The sequence below is a fragment of the Lathamus discolor genome, chromosome 10 (assembly GCF_037157495.1).
Source record: "Lathamus discolor isolate bLatDis1 chromosome 10, bLatDis1.hap1, whole genome shotgun sequence".
In the NCBI taxonomy this organism is placed as follows: Eukaryota; Metazoa; Chordata; class Aves; order Psittaciformes; family Psittacidae; genus Lathamus; species Lathamus discolor.
In genome coordinates this window covers 20,464,928-20,482,528 of record NC_088893.1, presented here as the reverse complement: position 1 = coordinate 20,482,528, position 17,601 = coordinate 20,464,928, and the positions used below count along the sequence as shown (strand labels likewise).

Genomic DNA, 17,601 nt, shown 5'->3' with positions numbered 1-17,601 from the left:
TGGAGGAGGAACGGAAGAGCTCGGACCCAGCCTCCTCTGCCCTCCTTTCCCCGCTGAGCCTGGGGAACCCACAGAGCATCCCCATGCCGCGCTCAGCACAGGTACCAGTGATGCGAACACTGGCGCGCTGCTCCCCGTGCGGAGCTCGCAGCTCGCCCTCCGCAGCCCTGCCGGGTCTTGCAGTGCAATCAGGACCTTATAAACTGCCATTAGCAAGGCAGAGGCACTCGCAAGGAGCCAGCGCAGTAATTAGTGCAAAGCCAACCGGATACTTTGGAGTTTAAATTATACAGCAGATAATTGGGGCATAAGTAAGAATATTTGTTTGTATACTCGCGATGGGGTCACCGACTGCTCCCAGAGCAGAGCTGGCATTGATTGGAAACCAAAAGGCTTCTGCTGCTTCAGCCAATTATTTTCCCACCACAGATCAGAGCCTCAATGCGAACGAACAAATACGGCAGTTTTTGATCAGCTGAAACATTGGGTATGTGAGATTTTTATCGCATTCTTCATTGCAACAAACATAAACAGCGTGTTGCAATGCACCAGCACTGCCAGCTCCGGTGGGTTTTCTGAGCATCTGACAGCTGATGTTCAGCCTCCAGTTAATGGTGTTCAGCATCTAGAGACAGGGTGCTCCAGGCATGGGGGACCTGGGGGGTCTGTAAGGTAAGTACAAGTGTTACCTGAGGTTGCCAGACCACCAGTAAGCTTGTGCCTGGGGCAAGGCTATTGGTGGGGGCATTTTAACCCTGCCAGAGGCAATGCAGCTGGCCAACTCACCGGTTTTACAAGCCCAGATTCCTGCTCCACTCCTGCCTGCCCCTGCAGAGCAGCCTGAGGGGAAGGCTGGCATCCCAGGGGGGACACGGCTTGCTATGAGCAGTAAATCCCACACTGGTACCATGTGGAACTGATCCTTCTGCATTGTTTTAAAGAGCTGCTGGTCCACGTCACACATCCTATTTGGGATGCTGGTGATGCATTCCTAGGGAAAGCACACTGAGTGGGCTTTTAATGCTCAGTAATAAGCTGTTAAGGAGAAAGCACAATGACAAGAGAGGTTTTGCATCATCCTACATTGAAACAGTGCTTCTAAGCACAAGGAAACCTCTCCTTGTTGTAGAAGCTAGCTCTGTGTTTCTGATCGGTTTGGGAGGGTCCAATAAATACATGGGTTATTTGGCACACTGGGATCGGGCTGTGCATACACACCAAATAAAACTGCAGCCACAAAGCCTGGAAAGAATGTAAAGGTCTCACTGAAATCATCTGAGCAGTGCTGGTGAAGGGGCACAGCAACCCTGCTCCCCCAGCCACCAAGGCCTTCCTGGGTTTTACTCAGGACCTGTGGGTAGCACATGTCGGCTCGAAGGCCTGATGAGCAAGAGCTGTCAGATGGATCTGGTCTCCTCCGGGGACAGATGTGACGTGTCCCTGTCCTGCGGAAGGGGGTTGTTTTATATAAGGGTATATCCAGGTGGACATGTTCAGAGCAGCTCAGTAAAACTGTGACTCCTGTACACGCAAACAGCTTTTGGCAAGCCATATCTCCATGAATCTATCAAACCTGACCTGTCTTCCCAAAGTGGCTGTGTCGCTGTGCACCGAGTTGGTGCAGAAGATGATGGGGCGTATTGTGACAGGCAAAACCACGGATGAGCACTTCACCACATACACAAGCATCCCCTGGTCTGCGTTTTCAGATAGGAGCACAAGAAAAGGCCTTAGGTTGAACACGGTGCTGTTCAGGTCCATGGCTCCAGCCTGCCTCCCCTGAGCCCTGGCAGCCGCACAGTGCAGGGGGGCACAGCAGAGGCCAGGGTGCCCCCTTTCAGCACAACCCTCCCACCCCAGGCCCACGGGGAGGACATGGTGGGAACAACCTGAGAGGCTCCTGAGACATCCCTGCTTTGGCTCAGGCATGTTCCTGTATCTGACTTGGGCGTCACAGTAGGACACTGATAACCACGCGCTGGCCATGGACAGCAGTGAGAAACACAAACAGTCTAATACCTAATAGCCTTCTGCAAAGCCGTTTGAAAGGAAATGTGATTTTCCCTCACGGAACATTCTTTAAGGTTTAAGTTAATCTGTTCTCTTCAGTTACTTCATCCCTTGGGAATAAGCACATTAAAACACCGACGAGCTGTACAAGCAAGAAAAGGCATTACAATGCCATTATCAATACAAAGCAACTTAAAATGCTTCCAATATTTAGAGAAGAGCCCCAGCATGACTGCAAACAAAATCTCTGATCACTTTTTCAAACAATATTTAATCTGTCCTATAGCTATGGCTCTGGAAAACTTCATCTGCAAACAAAAACACAGCGTGTAACTGAAGTTGTCACTACAGCTGAGCAAACACATCCTGCCTAATAGTTTACTTGTTGTGCCATACACTTTACAGACCATTACATACTTGCTTGGAAAGAAAAATGACTCCATGCCATGGAGAAACACGGCAGGGTGAGGTGCAGGAAATCTGGGTACAGGAAGATTTCCCTTTCCCCCGCACTATGGTTTATGTCACCAAATGGTCCAGGGGACACTGGGAACATGACACCGGAGTTCAGGTTTGGGTTTATGGCTGTATTAACACAAGCAGCTGTACTGACACTGGTTCCCGGTCCGGGTTTGATTTCAAGCCATCTGGGGCGTGCCACAAGGGGATCAGCGCAACGTGCCTGTCCTTTCCCCTGCAGGTAACCGGGGAGACAAAACCCCGCTGTCTTAAAGCAAGGAGGCAGCTGCGAGGACGCGATGGAGCTGCTCTCATACACGGTGCTGCAATGCTCCCTATGAAATATTCATCACTCATCCCCACTCACCCTGTTCCCATCAGCTCTCGAGCAGCCGAGCAGAGGAGAGGCCGAGCGGCAGCCCCAGCGCTGCGCACAGCCTGCCGGGGACTGCAGGGAAAACCAAACCAGCTCAAGCCCCTCTGGCTATGGCACGGCCTTCTCGGTCAATGTCATTATGCACGATAATTATGGAAAACACTAATTATCAGAAACACGTGGCGCACCTCCAGGGGATCCCAAAAGCCCTCTCTGCATCAGCGCGGCCGCCCCAGCAAGAGGGGACACACCAGCCCCATGGGCATCTCGCTCCAGCAGTGCTCTGGTCTGCAGCTTGCCCCCGTGTCCCCGCGGCCCCCAGCCAGCCCCGCTGCACCCTCCAGCCCACCGAAGCCCTTCACATCCTGCACCAGCTGCCCAGGAAGCAGAACTAACTGGAACCGAGGGCTCCATGGGGGGAGCTGGGGTCCCTGGGTGCCAGGTCCCTGGGTGAGGGGTCCCTGCTGTGGGAAGGTGCCTCCATCCCAGACCCACTGTGGTTTAAGAACGGGAATAGTGTCTTCTAAACCACCGTGGGCTTGATGAGCAGCAGGGAGATGGGTACATTTGCATGCGAGAGGAATGAGTAATGGCAGCAGGCACGAGGGAGGAATAAATGAACCTTATTATACCTACACCTGCAACTGGAGGCTTTGCCCTTCTGCCATGAGTTTGCAGCATGTTTCGTGGAAACCCTCCCTGCAGCGGCATGGCCGGATGAACACGTGGAATGCATCCAGGACAGGTAACAGGCCAAGACCGATCTTTGCAGGTCCAGCCACTGGATCACAGTCAGGCCTCAGAAATGAGTTCCCTTATTGGAAGCAAGCTGGGCAGACACGCACTCGATGATCTAACCCTTGGGAAACGTTTTCCCCAGTCTGAAGAGCCCAGATACCTGCAGTGCGTTTCAGAGCAGGAGGCACTGGGACTCTGCTCCCTGGGCTGGGCTCCCAGTTAACCCCCAGCACCAGAGGCAGGCACGGGCTGCCCTGTGCCCAGCTGCCCGCAGCAAACAGCCCAGAGAGGAGGAGGAGCAGCAGCCACGTCAGCCTCACCCCCGGGAAGATGTCCCAGTGCAGCCCCCGCAGGCACGCCGCCAGAGCAGGACGGAGGCTGGCACACGGAGACAGCCTGGAACATATGGTCAGAACCTCCCCGAGTGTGGGACATGGGGTGGGAGAAACAGCACAGAGAATGCGTGCAGGGGCTCTGTGACACTGGGATCTGTACAGGAAAATCAGTGCCATGCAGTGGGTGTGAGGTGTGCACATGGGCATCAACGACTGGCAGCGGCAGAGATGTTTTTCTATTAAATTAACCCAGAAATTTCAGCCTGGAGAAGAGAAGGCTCCTGAAGGGGAGACCTGAGAGCAGCTCCAGTGCCTGAAGGGGCTGCAGGAAACCTGGAGAGGGGCTTGGGACAAGGGCCTGTACGGACAGGCCAAGGGGAATGGCTTGAACCTGCCCAAGGGGAGGCTGAGCTGAGCTCTTAGGCAGAAGCTCTTCCCTGGGAGGGTGCTGAGGCGCTGGCACAGGGTGCCCAGAGAAGCTGTGGCTGCCCCATCCCTGGCAGTGCTCAAGGCCAGGTTGGACACAGGGGCTTGGAGCAAGCTGCTCCAGTGGAAGGGGTCCCTGCCCGGGGCAGGGGTTGGAGCTGGAGGAGCTTTAAGGTCCCTTCCAACCCAAACCAGGCTGTATTCTATGATTCTATGTCACAGCCACACACATAAATGCACACACGCACACAGAGTGAAAGAAAAAGGACAAGTAGCGCAGTAACAACAATAGTCGAAAAGTAATTTGTTCTTAACCTGTTTCAAATAAAAATAACAAGTGTGCAAGTTCACTCCTTGGACCATCTGCAGCTCGAGTTGAAATCCTGACACCATCTGTTCAATTGGGACTTTAATACTGTACCAGTATGCCAAAGCACGACCACGCGAGCAGGGACGCAGCCGCCTCCTGCACCACACAACTTGCTGCTCTGCTGTAGTGATCTGGGGAAGGAAAAGCAGCCAACCTGGAGCAAACTGCACCCAGGTGTTTGCTGCTCCCCGTGGGGTGCGGGGGACAGGCCCAGGACATTTGTGCTCCGGGGGCTGCCCGCACAGCCCTAATGTAAAGAGGCCGTTTGGGCAGGACATCCAAGGAGTGACAAGCAAAAGGAAGGAATCCTGGGGGTTCCCGTGGGATGTTTTGTTCTCAAGCACAGCAGCACGTTTGCCACCCTGCAGAGCTGGCAGCCCCAGCAGAGCCCTTCCAGAGGAGGGATCCACCACTGCTGGGGTGAGCTTCAGGTCCCTTGGCACAAGCCTTTGCTGGGCCATGGAGGTGGCTGGGACTCGCTGGTCCTTCTGCACCTCTGTCAGGCCCATGGGGTCACCCCCTGGCTGCCTCTGTGACGGATGGAAGAGGAGATGCTGAGATCCCAGCACCCCCCGGGGTGGTTGGGATTGTGAATTCAGGGAAGAGTTTGGACTCAATGGCAAAAAAACATCTTGTGAAGTGTCTAAAAAAACCTACCTTGCTAAATGAGCCTTGCAAGATTCATACCCTCTTTTAACTAATTATAGCTGGAGAGGCTGTTGAAAGCCTCTGCTTCCTTTTTATTGGTCCTAGTGGGAAAAAATCCATTTTGAAATGGAAATTAAAATAATATCTGCCCAGCCTTCTTTAGTCATTTCTGTTTGGGTTTTTTTGCTTAGCAATACTGTAGAGTGACAACCCATATATCATGTCCTGTGCTGATTAGGATCAATTTCCTCAAGAAAGAAAAACAGAAATGCATTTCCTTGCCACTGTAGGATATAAAGTGAATGTAACTGAGGGAGGGGAGGAAGACAAAACACTGTTAAGCACTTAAATCTTAAAGACAGAGCACACATCCTTTTTCTCCTGATCAATGGAACTACGTAGGCATCTTCATGAAATGTAATTAAGTTTGTTCCCAAGAAATCTATGTGTATTTCCCTGCAATCATTTATTTACTACCTGCCAGGTAGCTTTTAGCTTTCACCCAGGAGAAGACTGGGCTGTGCTGCAGGAGATGCGCAGCAGAGTCTGCCTCCATGAGGGACCATGGGGAGGTTGGCTCTTCCTTCGCTGTTGGGAGGTTGGCCATCTTCTTGCAAAGAAAAGCTATTGATGCCTTTAGACACAGCTCCAGTATGATGATGTTTGTACCAGAGCCACCAGCCAAAGTCGGAACAGGAATGTAAAGGGAAGAACTGGTTCTGCTCAGCAGCAGTGAGTGCTGCGGGAGCCGTGGCTGAACCCAGATGTGGCGTGATCCTGGGTCTGCTGCTGCTTCATTGGGAATACACAAACTCAGACCTCTGCTCTGGAGCCAGGCTGAGAGAGCTGGGCTGGGGCAGCCTGGAGAGGAGAAGGCTCCTGAAGGGGAGACCTGAGAGCAGCTCCAGTGCCTGAAGGGGCTGCAGGGAACCTGGAGAGGGGCTTGGGACAAGGGCCTGTAGGGACAGGCCAAGGGGAATGGCTTGAACCTGCCCGAGGGGAGGCTGAGCTGAGCTCTTAGGCAGAAGCTCTTCCCTGTGAGGGTGCTGAGGCGCTGGCACAGGGTGCCCAGAGAAGCTGTGGCTGCCCCATCCCTGGCAGTGTCCATGCAATGCTATTACTTGACTTCTGCCTTCACTCTCAGGACTCTAAAGCAGCAGATTCTTTAATCAAATCTTTACTGGTGAAAGCACTTTTATCATCATCTTTAATATTGTCTGTTGACTAGAAGTAAGGCAGGCCAGCTTTCTACCTGCACTCTGAATTGAAGGAAGGGAATGATTTAATCCTCAAGTAATACAAGTGCATTGACTTGAGAGAATGGAGGATTTGTTCTCTTGAATGCTCACAAATGAATGGAATCAAGAATAGCTAGAAACTCCTCTGCTCCCAGCTGGGAAACACACGCTTTTGCATCCTGATAATTGTGGCTTCACCAGGGAAAGTACAGACAGCCTCGGGCTGCCTGTGGCTTAGGGGAAACAGCATCCAAGGGAATGACAGAATTCATTCGAGCCATGAGTACAAACCCTCTCTAACCTACAAGTCCTGTGCTTTAGGAGGTGATGGCAGGATTGAGAAAGCTCTTGAGGACCAGCTCCCTGCACCAACCTTGAGATCGCCTAAAAACTAGAGAATAAACTAAAGCCAAAGTACTTCTGAAGCAAGCAGCAACTCATCAAATCCCTTATTATTGATCTTTACTGGTTTAGATCTCATTTTCTTCGGATGCCCCAGTCTTCCTGCTCCTGCCCAGCCTACACTCATCTGCCATATGGTAACACACTAAGGCATCGACCCTGCAAGAGAAAATCCCATCAAGTTTTGCCTGAAAGCATCCACTATTGATACAGGTGTGATCAGTACATTACTGATGCAGGTGTGATCAGTACATTATTAATATGGGCATGATCAGCACATTATTGATACAGGTGTGATCAGTACATTACTGATGCAGGTGTGATCAGTACATTATTAATATGGGCGTGATCAGCACATTATTGATACAGGTGTGATCAGTACATTACTGATGCAGGTGTGATCAGTACATTATTAATATGAGTGTGACCAGTACATTATTGATGCAGGTGTGATCAGTACATTATTAATATGGGTGTGATCAGTACATTATTGATGCAGGTGTGATCAGTATATTACCAATATGGGTGTGATCAGTACATTATTGATGCAGGTGTGATCAGTACATTACCAATATGGGTGTGATCAGTACATTATTGATGCAGGTGTGATCAGTACATTACCAATACGGGTGTGATCAGTACATTATTGATACAGGTGTGATCAGTAATCCTGCTGTCCTATGGGCATGCAAGCAGTAAATTTGCAAGAAGCCATTTTCACTTCCCAGTCTTGGGATCAGCCTCTGCAATCCTCCTGGTCCTTTAGGGAACAAAATGTTGGACTTGCCAGCACCACCAGAGAAAACTGTGAGCTGAGGAAAAGTGGTAAAATTCCTTGTGTAGGAGCACAGCCCCATTTCCCCGGCTCTCCAATGACATGCTTTTGCCTTTTGCTCACTCAAGCTTTGGTCTCAGTTTTTGGCTTTGAGAATATTTAAAGTGCAAAATTCAGTCAAAATCAGCATGATCCACTGGGTTCTATTTCAGCCTGATTTAATTCTGGTGTAAAAATACACTGTGATTCAGTTTGATGGAAATACAAGCTGAAGTCTTCAAATACGTCTCCTCCAAAATATGCAGGGAGAGAATTTTTCCTTTGAATTTGGCTTTCAGGCCCTGGCCACAGCCTAGCACTCGGCAGCAGCACAGGGGCTCCATTCCCATCTGCAGCCCCAGCTCGGAGCAAGGACGAGCATCCCTTGGGCTGCTGCTCCCTCAGAGTAATCCTGTTCCTCTAAAAACACACTCCAAAGCGTGGGGTCATTTTCCTGTTTGAAATGAGAGGTTTGGGGATGTTGCAGTCTTTTTCCAACAAGCCCCAGAGCCCCATGGAACAGCGACAGAGGTTTCCACAGGCAGACTTCGAGCAGTTTGTCTGGAGGCTTTCAGGATGGATTGCGAACCGGGGCTCTCTCCACTCTATTTTCTGTAGAGGAATTTTTTAGCTGCCTTAGCAGCTAATCAATGAGCTCCTATAAATCACTGATCACTTGGTGAGTAGATTCAGAAGCAGCACTGGAAAAAACTTAAGTGATTTATGAGCCAGCTTCCTACGTCCAGGGGGTTGCCGGAGCTGCGCAGTGCTCAGCCCAGCACCAGCCCATGGTTCTACACAGCTGACAGTCAATAGGAGGGCACCCTAAGTGCACACCGTATATTATGGGTATTTCAGCAAAGTTTATACCCAGCCACTGAAATGTAAAAACTATTCTGACTTCCAGACTCCTCGCTTTCCTTTAAACATCATTAGAAAACTTATTTAACAGGCTAATCTGGGAAAACTAAGGAAAACAGCCTACCCTCCACTCTGATGCCCAGTGTACTGCTGCTCATTCTCTGTGTTATTGACCCAGATCCTACCAACAGGGACAAAACCAAGGGACATTCACTCCTGAAGGAAAGTCCAAGGTTCCTGGGGCAGCCTCAGGCCATTAGCACAGAAACGAACACCAGCCTCCGACGTGAAACAGCAAAGGGAGACCTCACCTCATGCACTGAGCCTTTATACCATGTGTCAGCCCCCAGAGCTGCCTCTGCATGGACTTGAGAGGCACCAGCCCTTCCCAAATCAACGACACATCATCAGGGCTGGAGCTTGAGCTCCACTGTTCCTTGAGCACTTGGGTCAAACATCAGGAGGCAGAATAACGGCAGCGATGTTTTATGTATTCCAGTACTAACTAGAGCTTGTCTCCTGAAAGTAGCACAGGGAAACCACTCAGGCAGGGTTCCTTGGCCAGCTCATTCACCACTACTGAAGCAATCCCACCAAGCTGAGCTACTCCCTTCAGCCTGTTTTCCTCCTTTACAAAAAACTGTACATCTCTGGACAAGTTTCATAACCGGTTCCGCTTTCTCTTTGCAAAGATGTAATTCAGATTTTGCTCCTTGTCTCCGTTATTTACCGTGTGCCAGCCTTGAACTTGAGAAGCCGGGAAAAAAAAAAAGGAGGAGAAACTGAGAAAATGTTGTGGTTACAAATTTAAACCAGTGCAGGATGGCTGGACAGAAAAACCCAACCTGCTGCAAGTGTCCGTCTGCCTGCGCAATATGGTGCTGCCACGCATTGAACGGCAAGTATCTGTGCTGTGTTCACGGACTTACGCGCCTTTGCCCTTTCTGGGTTTGGCTTCATGAGAACCACAACCACATTTCAGCAAGTTTTACAGCAGGCCAGACCTGCCCAGGCTGGGGAGAGCTGCACGAACAGGCTGGTGGGAGCCCCTCCGTGCGGCCACTACCACTGTCAGGGCAGCAGACTGGGCATTCCCGCTTCCGCACCTCCCGACTGGAGTTGCATGCATCTCGCCCGCACACACGTACATCACAGCAAACCCCTCCTCTGATCAGCCTACCAAAACGGTGCTCTGGGACCTCATGCGCACAGGAAACATCCAGCTCAAGGCTGCAGTTCGAAATACACTGAGTTTTTCCTTCCCCCCTAAGTGCCAGCCCTCCCTGGTTAATCCTTTAATCCCCATGGCCTCCCCTGGATCACCGAGCGGCAGTGGTGCTGGTGTGCCCGGTGGGGTTCTGCCCCCAGTGCGTGCCGGTCTGTCCCGCAGCAGCAGGAGTGGTGGCCAGGCACAGTGAGGACGTGACCGCAGCCCATGCCCATGGCCAGGCCCTCACGTCCCTGAACCCTGCACGAGTATTCCCAGTGCCCGCCAATGCCTGCAGTGCACGAAGCACCCGCAGCGCTCAGCACGGCTTGGAGAGAGAGGGAAGACGCAAGCACCGGATCAAACCCCACTCAGCACCCTCCCCGGGCAGTGCTGGTTTTGCCTCCTGAGCTCAGAGCCCCCCTTGCACTGCAGAGACCTCCAGGGATGCGGGGCAGAGGATTAAGGGCTTTCCTTGGCAGGAATCTGCCTGGCTGCTGCACGGGTGTTGCGCCAGAGGGAGGATCTGCATTGCCAAGTGGTATTTGGGAGCAGCCAGGCAACAAATCTGTGCAATTATGCTAAATATCAATCCCAAATATTCAAGTCAATGAAGATCATACCCAAAGGGCTATGAAACAATCAGCTGTGTGTGAACACCGGGGAGAGACAGAGGCCAGTACCCAAATGCCATCCTTGCCGGCTCCTGAGCATCACTGTTCATACGCTGATAGAATAAACTCCGAGTCCTACATTCAGCCAACTTTTTAACCAAGTTTTGCCTCAGTTACCCATTGAGCTGGAGATTCTTAGACTTACCTGTCAGATTTGACACTGCTGGTTTCCAATACATAACAGCACTTTTCATCTGTGGAATAGCCCTAATCAAAAACTCTGCAGCCTTTTCAGCCTGCCATGACAAACTGGTTAGAATTCAACTGCCGCTCAAGTCTGAGCAGCAAAGCTGGGAGCAAGGTCCTTCTGACACAAATGTGCTGACAGACTTGGCTGGTTACAGACTCACCGCCTGCAGATGATCAACCCTGTGAGAGGGAGTTTTGTTTGGCAAGATGGACCAGAGTCACTGATGATGACAATAATTATCTGGAAGCAGAAACATCTCCTGTCCGCAGGGAAGACAGCTTGCGTTATTCGTTGGATTAGACATTATTTTGTTAACTTTTGGGTCATTTTGGTCTCCACTGATTTAAAACCAGACAGAACCAACTACTGGAACATATGACAGTACCAGTTCAAAGAGAGGGGAAAACAGGCAATGTTCCTCTTCCCCATGTAACCCATTTGACAGCACAGCTGTAGGTGTCACTGTGCAAGAGCATTCGGTTTTGTTAGTCAAATTTCTACCACACAATTAATTTATGAGTCAGTGGTAGGTACATCAGAACGGGATCTTTCAGCTCTGTTCACACATGCAAAGTGACAGGCTGCGGCCGGCTGCATTAATCCCAAGTGGATCATCTTGTCTAAAGAACACCAGGATTATCCCAGATGTACATGTCCGATGGACGGCCATCAGAGCGCGTTCACAGAGGGTTTCACATCTCCTTCCTGCTGCACATCCCCACCCAAGAGGATTCTTCTGTTTATGCCAGGATAATCAGAAACCTACTTCAAGAGCTTCTCTGCACATCAGCCTCCTACCAGCAAGAGGAAAGCTCTCCCGGCCAGCACCTCCTTGAAAGAGTACGGTGAGGCAGCCCACTTTTACAACTGTCCCCAGCGCGAGCAGAGGCAGCAGCACATGCCCTTGAGGAGCCAGAGCCTGATCATTCATCTGGGGCTTTCAGAGCTGCAGAGCCAGGAACATCTCACAGGAGCATCTGCAGGTGCTTGAGCTGCTCCCCATGTGCAGACATGCAAGTGGCTGGCGCAGGGCAAGGTTTAAGCAAATCAGACTGGCTGTCCTGATTTCCTCGTGCCTGCTCAGACTTCAAAGCACGGCCTTAGGAAGGGCAGGGACAGTTTATCTGAAATCCCTGTATTCTTTTCTGCTACTGAACTGGAAGGAGAATTTGTCAACCCCTCTCCTCCTATGGGAAAACATTAAGGAGGCATTTCTGTCTCCAGGTAATTATTGTCATCACCAGTGACTGATCTCAGAGAGAGCAGGGACACAGCATCAGGGGCTCGGGGGCAGTAGCACTACCCAGACAGGGGCTGCTATGCTGTTTTCCCCATGCCATCCCACTGCCATGTCATGCAGTTCCTCACTGCTCCACAGACACAAGCACACAGCCTGCCCTGTCCCTGATCTGCTCTCTGAAGCTAAAGCCTTCTCCACTCCCAACCTGCTTGTTCGCTCTTCTGGCAATCACAGCATCCACGTGCAGGGCTGTCACCACAGCCTGGCAAGGCTGCAAGACTGGAGCGAGGCAAGAGGAGCTGGTTTGTAGGTTATGGGAGGCGGTGAAAAGGAGTGTGCTGCTGCGACGTCAGGAATGGGGCCAGGCTGCAGAAGGCTGAGCCAACCCATATGCTTTAACACCCCCCGCCCCCAGCACCACATTTACCAGATGTTCAAGTGCACACTTTTGATTCATCCCATTGCAAAGGTTGGAAACATGTAAAGATGAAGATCCAAGCACAGGCTGTCACCCTCTCCAAAAATGACAGTGTTTGGAGATGAGGTTTTACCTAAAGATCATCAAACCAGCGGAGGGGGCAGCACCCACAAAATGGTTCAAGTCTGAAACGCAGCCTTTGCCAGCATGGAATTTGAGTAAATTTCTTTGACGTAGGAGAAAGCGGAGGGAAAGCAGATGCCTGAGCAGAACCTCACCTCCTTTCCCCAACCCATATCCACCTGTGAGCAGGACCAGGCTGTGCCTCCCACCCACCCACCCCACAGGAACTGTGCCCCAAAGCAGTTTGATTTCAGCGGTACCACACCAGCACCGCCTGCCTCCAAACCCTGTTTGAAGCTGGAGAGGAGCTGAGCGGCGCTCCGAGGATTGCAGTGTCATCCACAGCCCTTCCCAGCAGCCACGCAAAACGGCTGCAGGTTCCCTGGGCTCCCTGCGTGCCCTGTGCTTCGGGAAAGCCTCCTCCCCAGAGAGCCGGAAGCTCCATTAGCCTTAATAGCACCTAAATTTGAACAAGGGGAGAAGGCGTCATACAGCATCCATCGTGCCATTCTGTTAACAGCCCACACTGCACCCATGTGAGCCGCTGCAGGTTCCAGCCCCTTTGGACCATCTGATCTGCTTTCAGAGGGATCTGCACATGAAGAATGCTCTTTGTCTTCGTCAACCGCAGGCATCTACCTTCTGAGCAGCTTTTGGAGCATACAATGTATTTGGTGTCTCAGAAATACATTCTTCCCTCTATTATTCCTCCTTCCTCTCTCTCTTCCTCCTCCTCCTCCTTCCTTTCCCATCTCTGAAGACTCCTTCTGGCCATGCACCTCACAGGAGTCATGGCATGTCTCTGCACAGGCCACCTCTGCATCTGCCTAACCACTTGGACAAGACACCTCCCATGCTTAGGCCCATTAACCAGCTCACAACAGCCTGATGAATTAATGCTTCTGTAGACACAGTTGGCAGCTTCTAATTAAGTAACTATGGCTAAGCAGCTGCAGAGAAGTTGCAATGCCACCAGAAAACCAGATGTCAATTTTATTGGTCCTCAAAGTTTCAGATGAAATTATTTGGGGAAATTTGGAATGAACTGACATTGGGAAACTTGGGAAGGGGGTGCTTTCCCTCCCGGAGCATTCTGTGCCAGCTCTCAGCTGCAGCCAGACCCCGGGCACATGGCTGGAGAACCTCTGCAGCCCACCAGCAGCTTCAGAGCCAGCAGCCATGGCACAGAGCGCAACAGAGTGAGTAGCATTGAGCTAAACGAGAGCGGTTTGGCATCACGGCCACTGCTTTCGCTTTTATCTGGGGAAGGACCCTCTGGAAAACCCATCTCTGAAACTGCAGCAGTGTCAAAAGTCCACAGAACTGGCATGAGCCAAAGGCAAAGCCTGCTGCACTGGGTAAGGGTTTCCAGGAACCTGAACTGGATCGGGCTTCCCCTGCACTGGTGAGAGAAGATTTTGTGACACCTACTCTAGACTTCAACTCTCCAATGCTCCCAAGGCACCTCTGGGTACCCAGCCCTGGCCGGAGCGATGTGGGAGCAATCCCTAAAGGTAGGAATTTGAGTAACACAAAAATGGAGCCTGTGTTTGCTGACTCACGCAAACCCCACTTCCATCCCCCTTCAACGAGCAAACCCTGGTGCCCACAAGGAACTCATCTTTTTTTCTTATTTTATATATAAATGCTGACACAATTTATCCTAATCCATTCCTTTAACTACAGTAATTCTCCTCCTAAAACTTGTACAAGACACTGTGATTTCAAGCAGAAGCAGCCTAATAACAGAACTCATCCATCCCTGTTGGAATATAAGCGGATCCATGACCTTAGAACCATTTTGCTAAGAAATCCAGCTAGAAAACTAATTTTAAGTAAATCTATGCACGTCAGAAATACAGATGGCTTCAGGATGCTAACTTAAGCACCATTACATAAGCAGATCAGGGCTGCCTGTTGAGCCCAGACACCAGAGTAGATGGTGCTGACTCTGGTATCACACACAAACTGTTCACTTCCCAATACATCTTTCATCCCAAACTTTTGCCATCTCTCCTTGGTACCAGCCTTGTCCTGGTGAGCCCCGCACACAGTGCCCATGGCAGAGCATCACCTTCCCCAGCCCCACTGCCAATGCAGCCGCTGCCTGAAGCCCATTTCTACCAGCGGGCTGGGAAATGCCCCATCCTTCTCCCTCCTGAAATGAAAATGGAGGAAGAGCCGCATGAGCCTCTCAAATATTTAAGCACAGCAGTTGTGGAATGACGTTCTGGTATGGAATTATAGAATCAAAATTACCCTGGAGTTACCACTGGTAACAGTGCCTCTACCTGAACAGCAACTTAGGAAGGTAATGAGCCTGCCGGAGCTGTCAGGTGAAATCACCACAACAGTACGCGATCCGGGGGCAGGTACTTCCCATTCTGAGGCCAGTTTGGTTCTCCCAGGCATGTTGCATAACACGGCACAGCGACCGCATCCTTCTGCCCCGAGCCCTCATTTCAGAGCACACCGGCCGGCTCCCAGGAGGCTCCCTGTGGAAAAGCAGCCAGGGACGGGATTTTGTTTTCCCTTCCCTGCGGGCAAGTGTGTCAGCTTTGCTGACAGATGGCTTGGCTGACTGCGCCTGACTATTACCAAGCAGCCATTACCTTTGTAAATGGAATCCCATCTGAAGACTGTCTGTAATTCACTCTGCAGGGCCTTCGCAAGGCTCAGGCTCCATCCCGCGCAGCCTCGAGGGCTGCGGGGCAGTCCGAGGCGTGATTTACACCGCCGGAGACAGCAGCACCCTCCAGCCCCAGGGCTGGGTGCTTCTGGCAGTCTGTGCTGCCACCTAGCCAGGACCAAGCCACCGGGCTCGGCCTCGCCTCACACTGCCAAAGCTCAAACTGAAGCACATCCCCAGGTCTCAATGAGCCTCGGAGCGTGGCAGGCAGGAGGCAGTTTGCACTCTGGGCTTTGAGAACTGTACGGTCAGCAGAAGGCAGCAGCTTAAAGCAGGTCGTGTTTCCCTCAGAAATGACTTGTACTTACGGTAGAAGACGTATTCGGTGTAGCTGGACCAGACCTTGTCATCTGTGTACTGGTTGACAAAGGAAGCTGTCACCGAGGAGTTACAGGCCACCATGTGGAATCCACACTCGGATAACATGTCGAAAGCCCTTTCCAGGTGCTTGAACTTGAGATAGAACCTGGAGGTGTACCTCTCTGGAGCCCTGTCTGGGTCTCTGCTTTCATTCAAACTTTCTCCAAAGACCTCTTTGACCAGAGCAATCCTTCCGCAAACCAGAATCCTCGGGACCCTCCTGAATTTGGCATCTGCTTGGCTCTCCCTGCCCACAGTGCAGGACCCCCGGTACCCGATGGTAATGAATCCCCACTTGCGATCAGGTGGCAAGAGTGACGAGGGTGGGCATATTCTTGTGTCACTGCCTTGGGAGACCTCTTCATAGTCACTGTGGCAAAAATCATCAGGGCTTTGCTGCTTGTCATCGGGAGTCAGGAGTTTGACCAGGTCTGGGAGCTGGAAGTACTCAGCCTCCCTCTTGAGCCTCCCCTTCTCTGGGAAGTGGTCAGGCAGAACCACTTGCTTGTCCCTGAGATAGTCCAGAATGTAGCGGAAAAGGAAACCGTCTCTGTCGATGAAGAATCTTCCCTTGGAGTCCTTGGCCAGATCATTGGCCGTGTCTCTCTTTGGGGTGAACATCTTCCAGAGCAGGGAGTGAGGGGTGCCAACCAAGGTGGAATGGCGAGTGAAGTAAACCTGGCCACCCACATTTAGCTCCACGACCTCTGGGAAGGAGTGCAGCCCCGACCCCTGCTCTCGAGAAGGAAGGTAAGTCCTGCAGTTGCCACTCAGAGCCATTGTACTTCAAAACAGAAACCAGCAGCAGGAAGCAGCAGGACTATCAATCACATTAAAGAGTGGAATAAAGCTTCCAACACTGAGGAGAAACAGGGGGCAAAGGGGAAGTGAGAAAAGAAAAACAGCCAAAAGGTTTGTTAAAAAAAACCCCAAATTGTCCATGAGTGACAGGGAGGCAGAAGTGGCTTCTACCCTAAGCCACAGAGGCTGGAGAGCAATCACTTCACGAAACGCAATCACATCATTACATCTTCCAACAAAGCCATCAAAATCAAGGTCAAGCCAAGCCTATGGTCCTTCATGGGTCTGTCAAAAGGGAAAACAAAACAGGACACAAATTACCCTTTTAAGCATCACAGAAGCTGCACCAGAGAAAAGCAGCTCAGTTTAGAAAGCCAAGCCAGGTCTCCTGCTAAATAGGTCTGGCATCTTGCAAGTTCTACACTGCTTTTTCACAACCACTAATCAAGGGAAGGACCACATATGACTCCACCGATTAAAGGAAAAGACATACTTCATCTTTAAGGAAACATCTCATTTAGACATGCACATGAGGGGACAAGAACAGCGAGCCTTACCTTGGTTACAGTCAATGCACAGCTCTTGGAAAGGAAAGCAAAATCTCAAGACACTCAGAACACACAGACAGGCACACAGAGTCCAGCGGGTACGAAATCCGATCCCAGCAAGGGACAGCAAAGGCAGCAAAAGTGCTCTTAGCGACATCCGTGGAGGTCTCAAGAGTTAACCCGAGTCGCAAGTTAACCGTGGCAGGCGAGGACAGAGACCGAAGCACACAGCACGATGGGGAGAGCAAGAAAAAACCCCACAGCAACCCCCGAATGAACCAGACGGGGCCCGGGGAGCACGGGCCGGGGGGGGCGCGTTCCGGCAGCCTCAGATGACTTGCAGAAACCCCGCAGCCGGCGCTAAGGGCTGCGGGGCTCCGGCGGCTCCGCGGCGGGCGGCACAGCCATCGCCCCGCCGGGGCCACCGGCGCCGGGGCCGCTCCGCCGGGGTCCGCTCCCGCTGCCGGCGCTGCGGGGCTCTGCTCGGCTCCGCGCTGCTCCGCTCAGCGGCGCGGGGCCGGGAGCGCGGCGGGCGATGCCGATTGCATCATCTTAAAGGAGTCGGGCCGGGACCGGGCGAGCGCCGGGGGCAGCCCGCGGACAGCGCCGGCACCGAGGCAGCGCCGGGCGGCGGCCGCCCCGCTCGACTTCGGGTTTAGTTCGTCCCGCTCCGC

General features: G+C 51.8%; 1 protein-coding gene across 1 annotated transcript in view; it reads right to left on the bottom strand.

Moving 5' to 3' along the window:
• Positions 1-17,362, bottom strand: part of KCTD16 (potassium channel tetramerization domain containing 16) — a 57,025-nt gene extending 39,663 nt beyond the window's left edge. The window contains exons 1-2 of the mRNA XM_065690451.1: positions 16,937-17,362; positions 15,527-16,664 (exon numbers count right to left, since the gene is read on the bottom strand). Coding sequence (XP_065546523.1) covers positions 15,527-16,358 — 832 coding nt within the window. The 5' untranslated portion in view covers positions 16,359-16,664; positions 16,937-17,362. The remainder of the gene's footprint in view (positions 1-15,526; positions 16,665-16,936) is intronic.
• Positions 17,363-17,601: the final 239 nt, after the last annotated feature.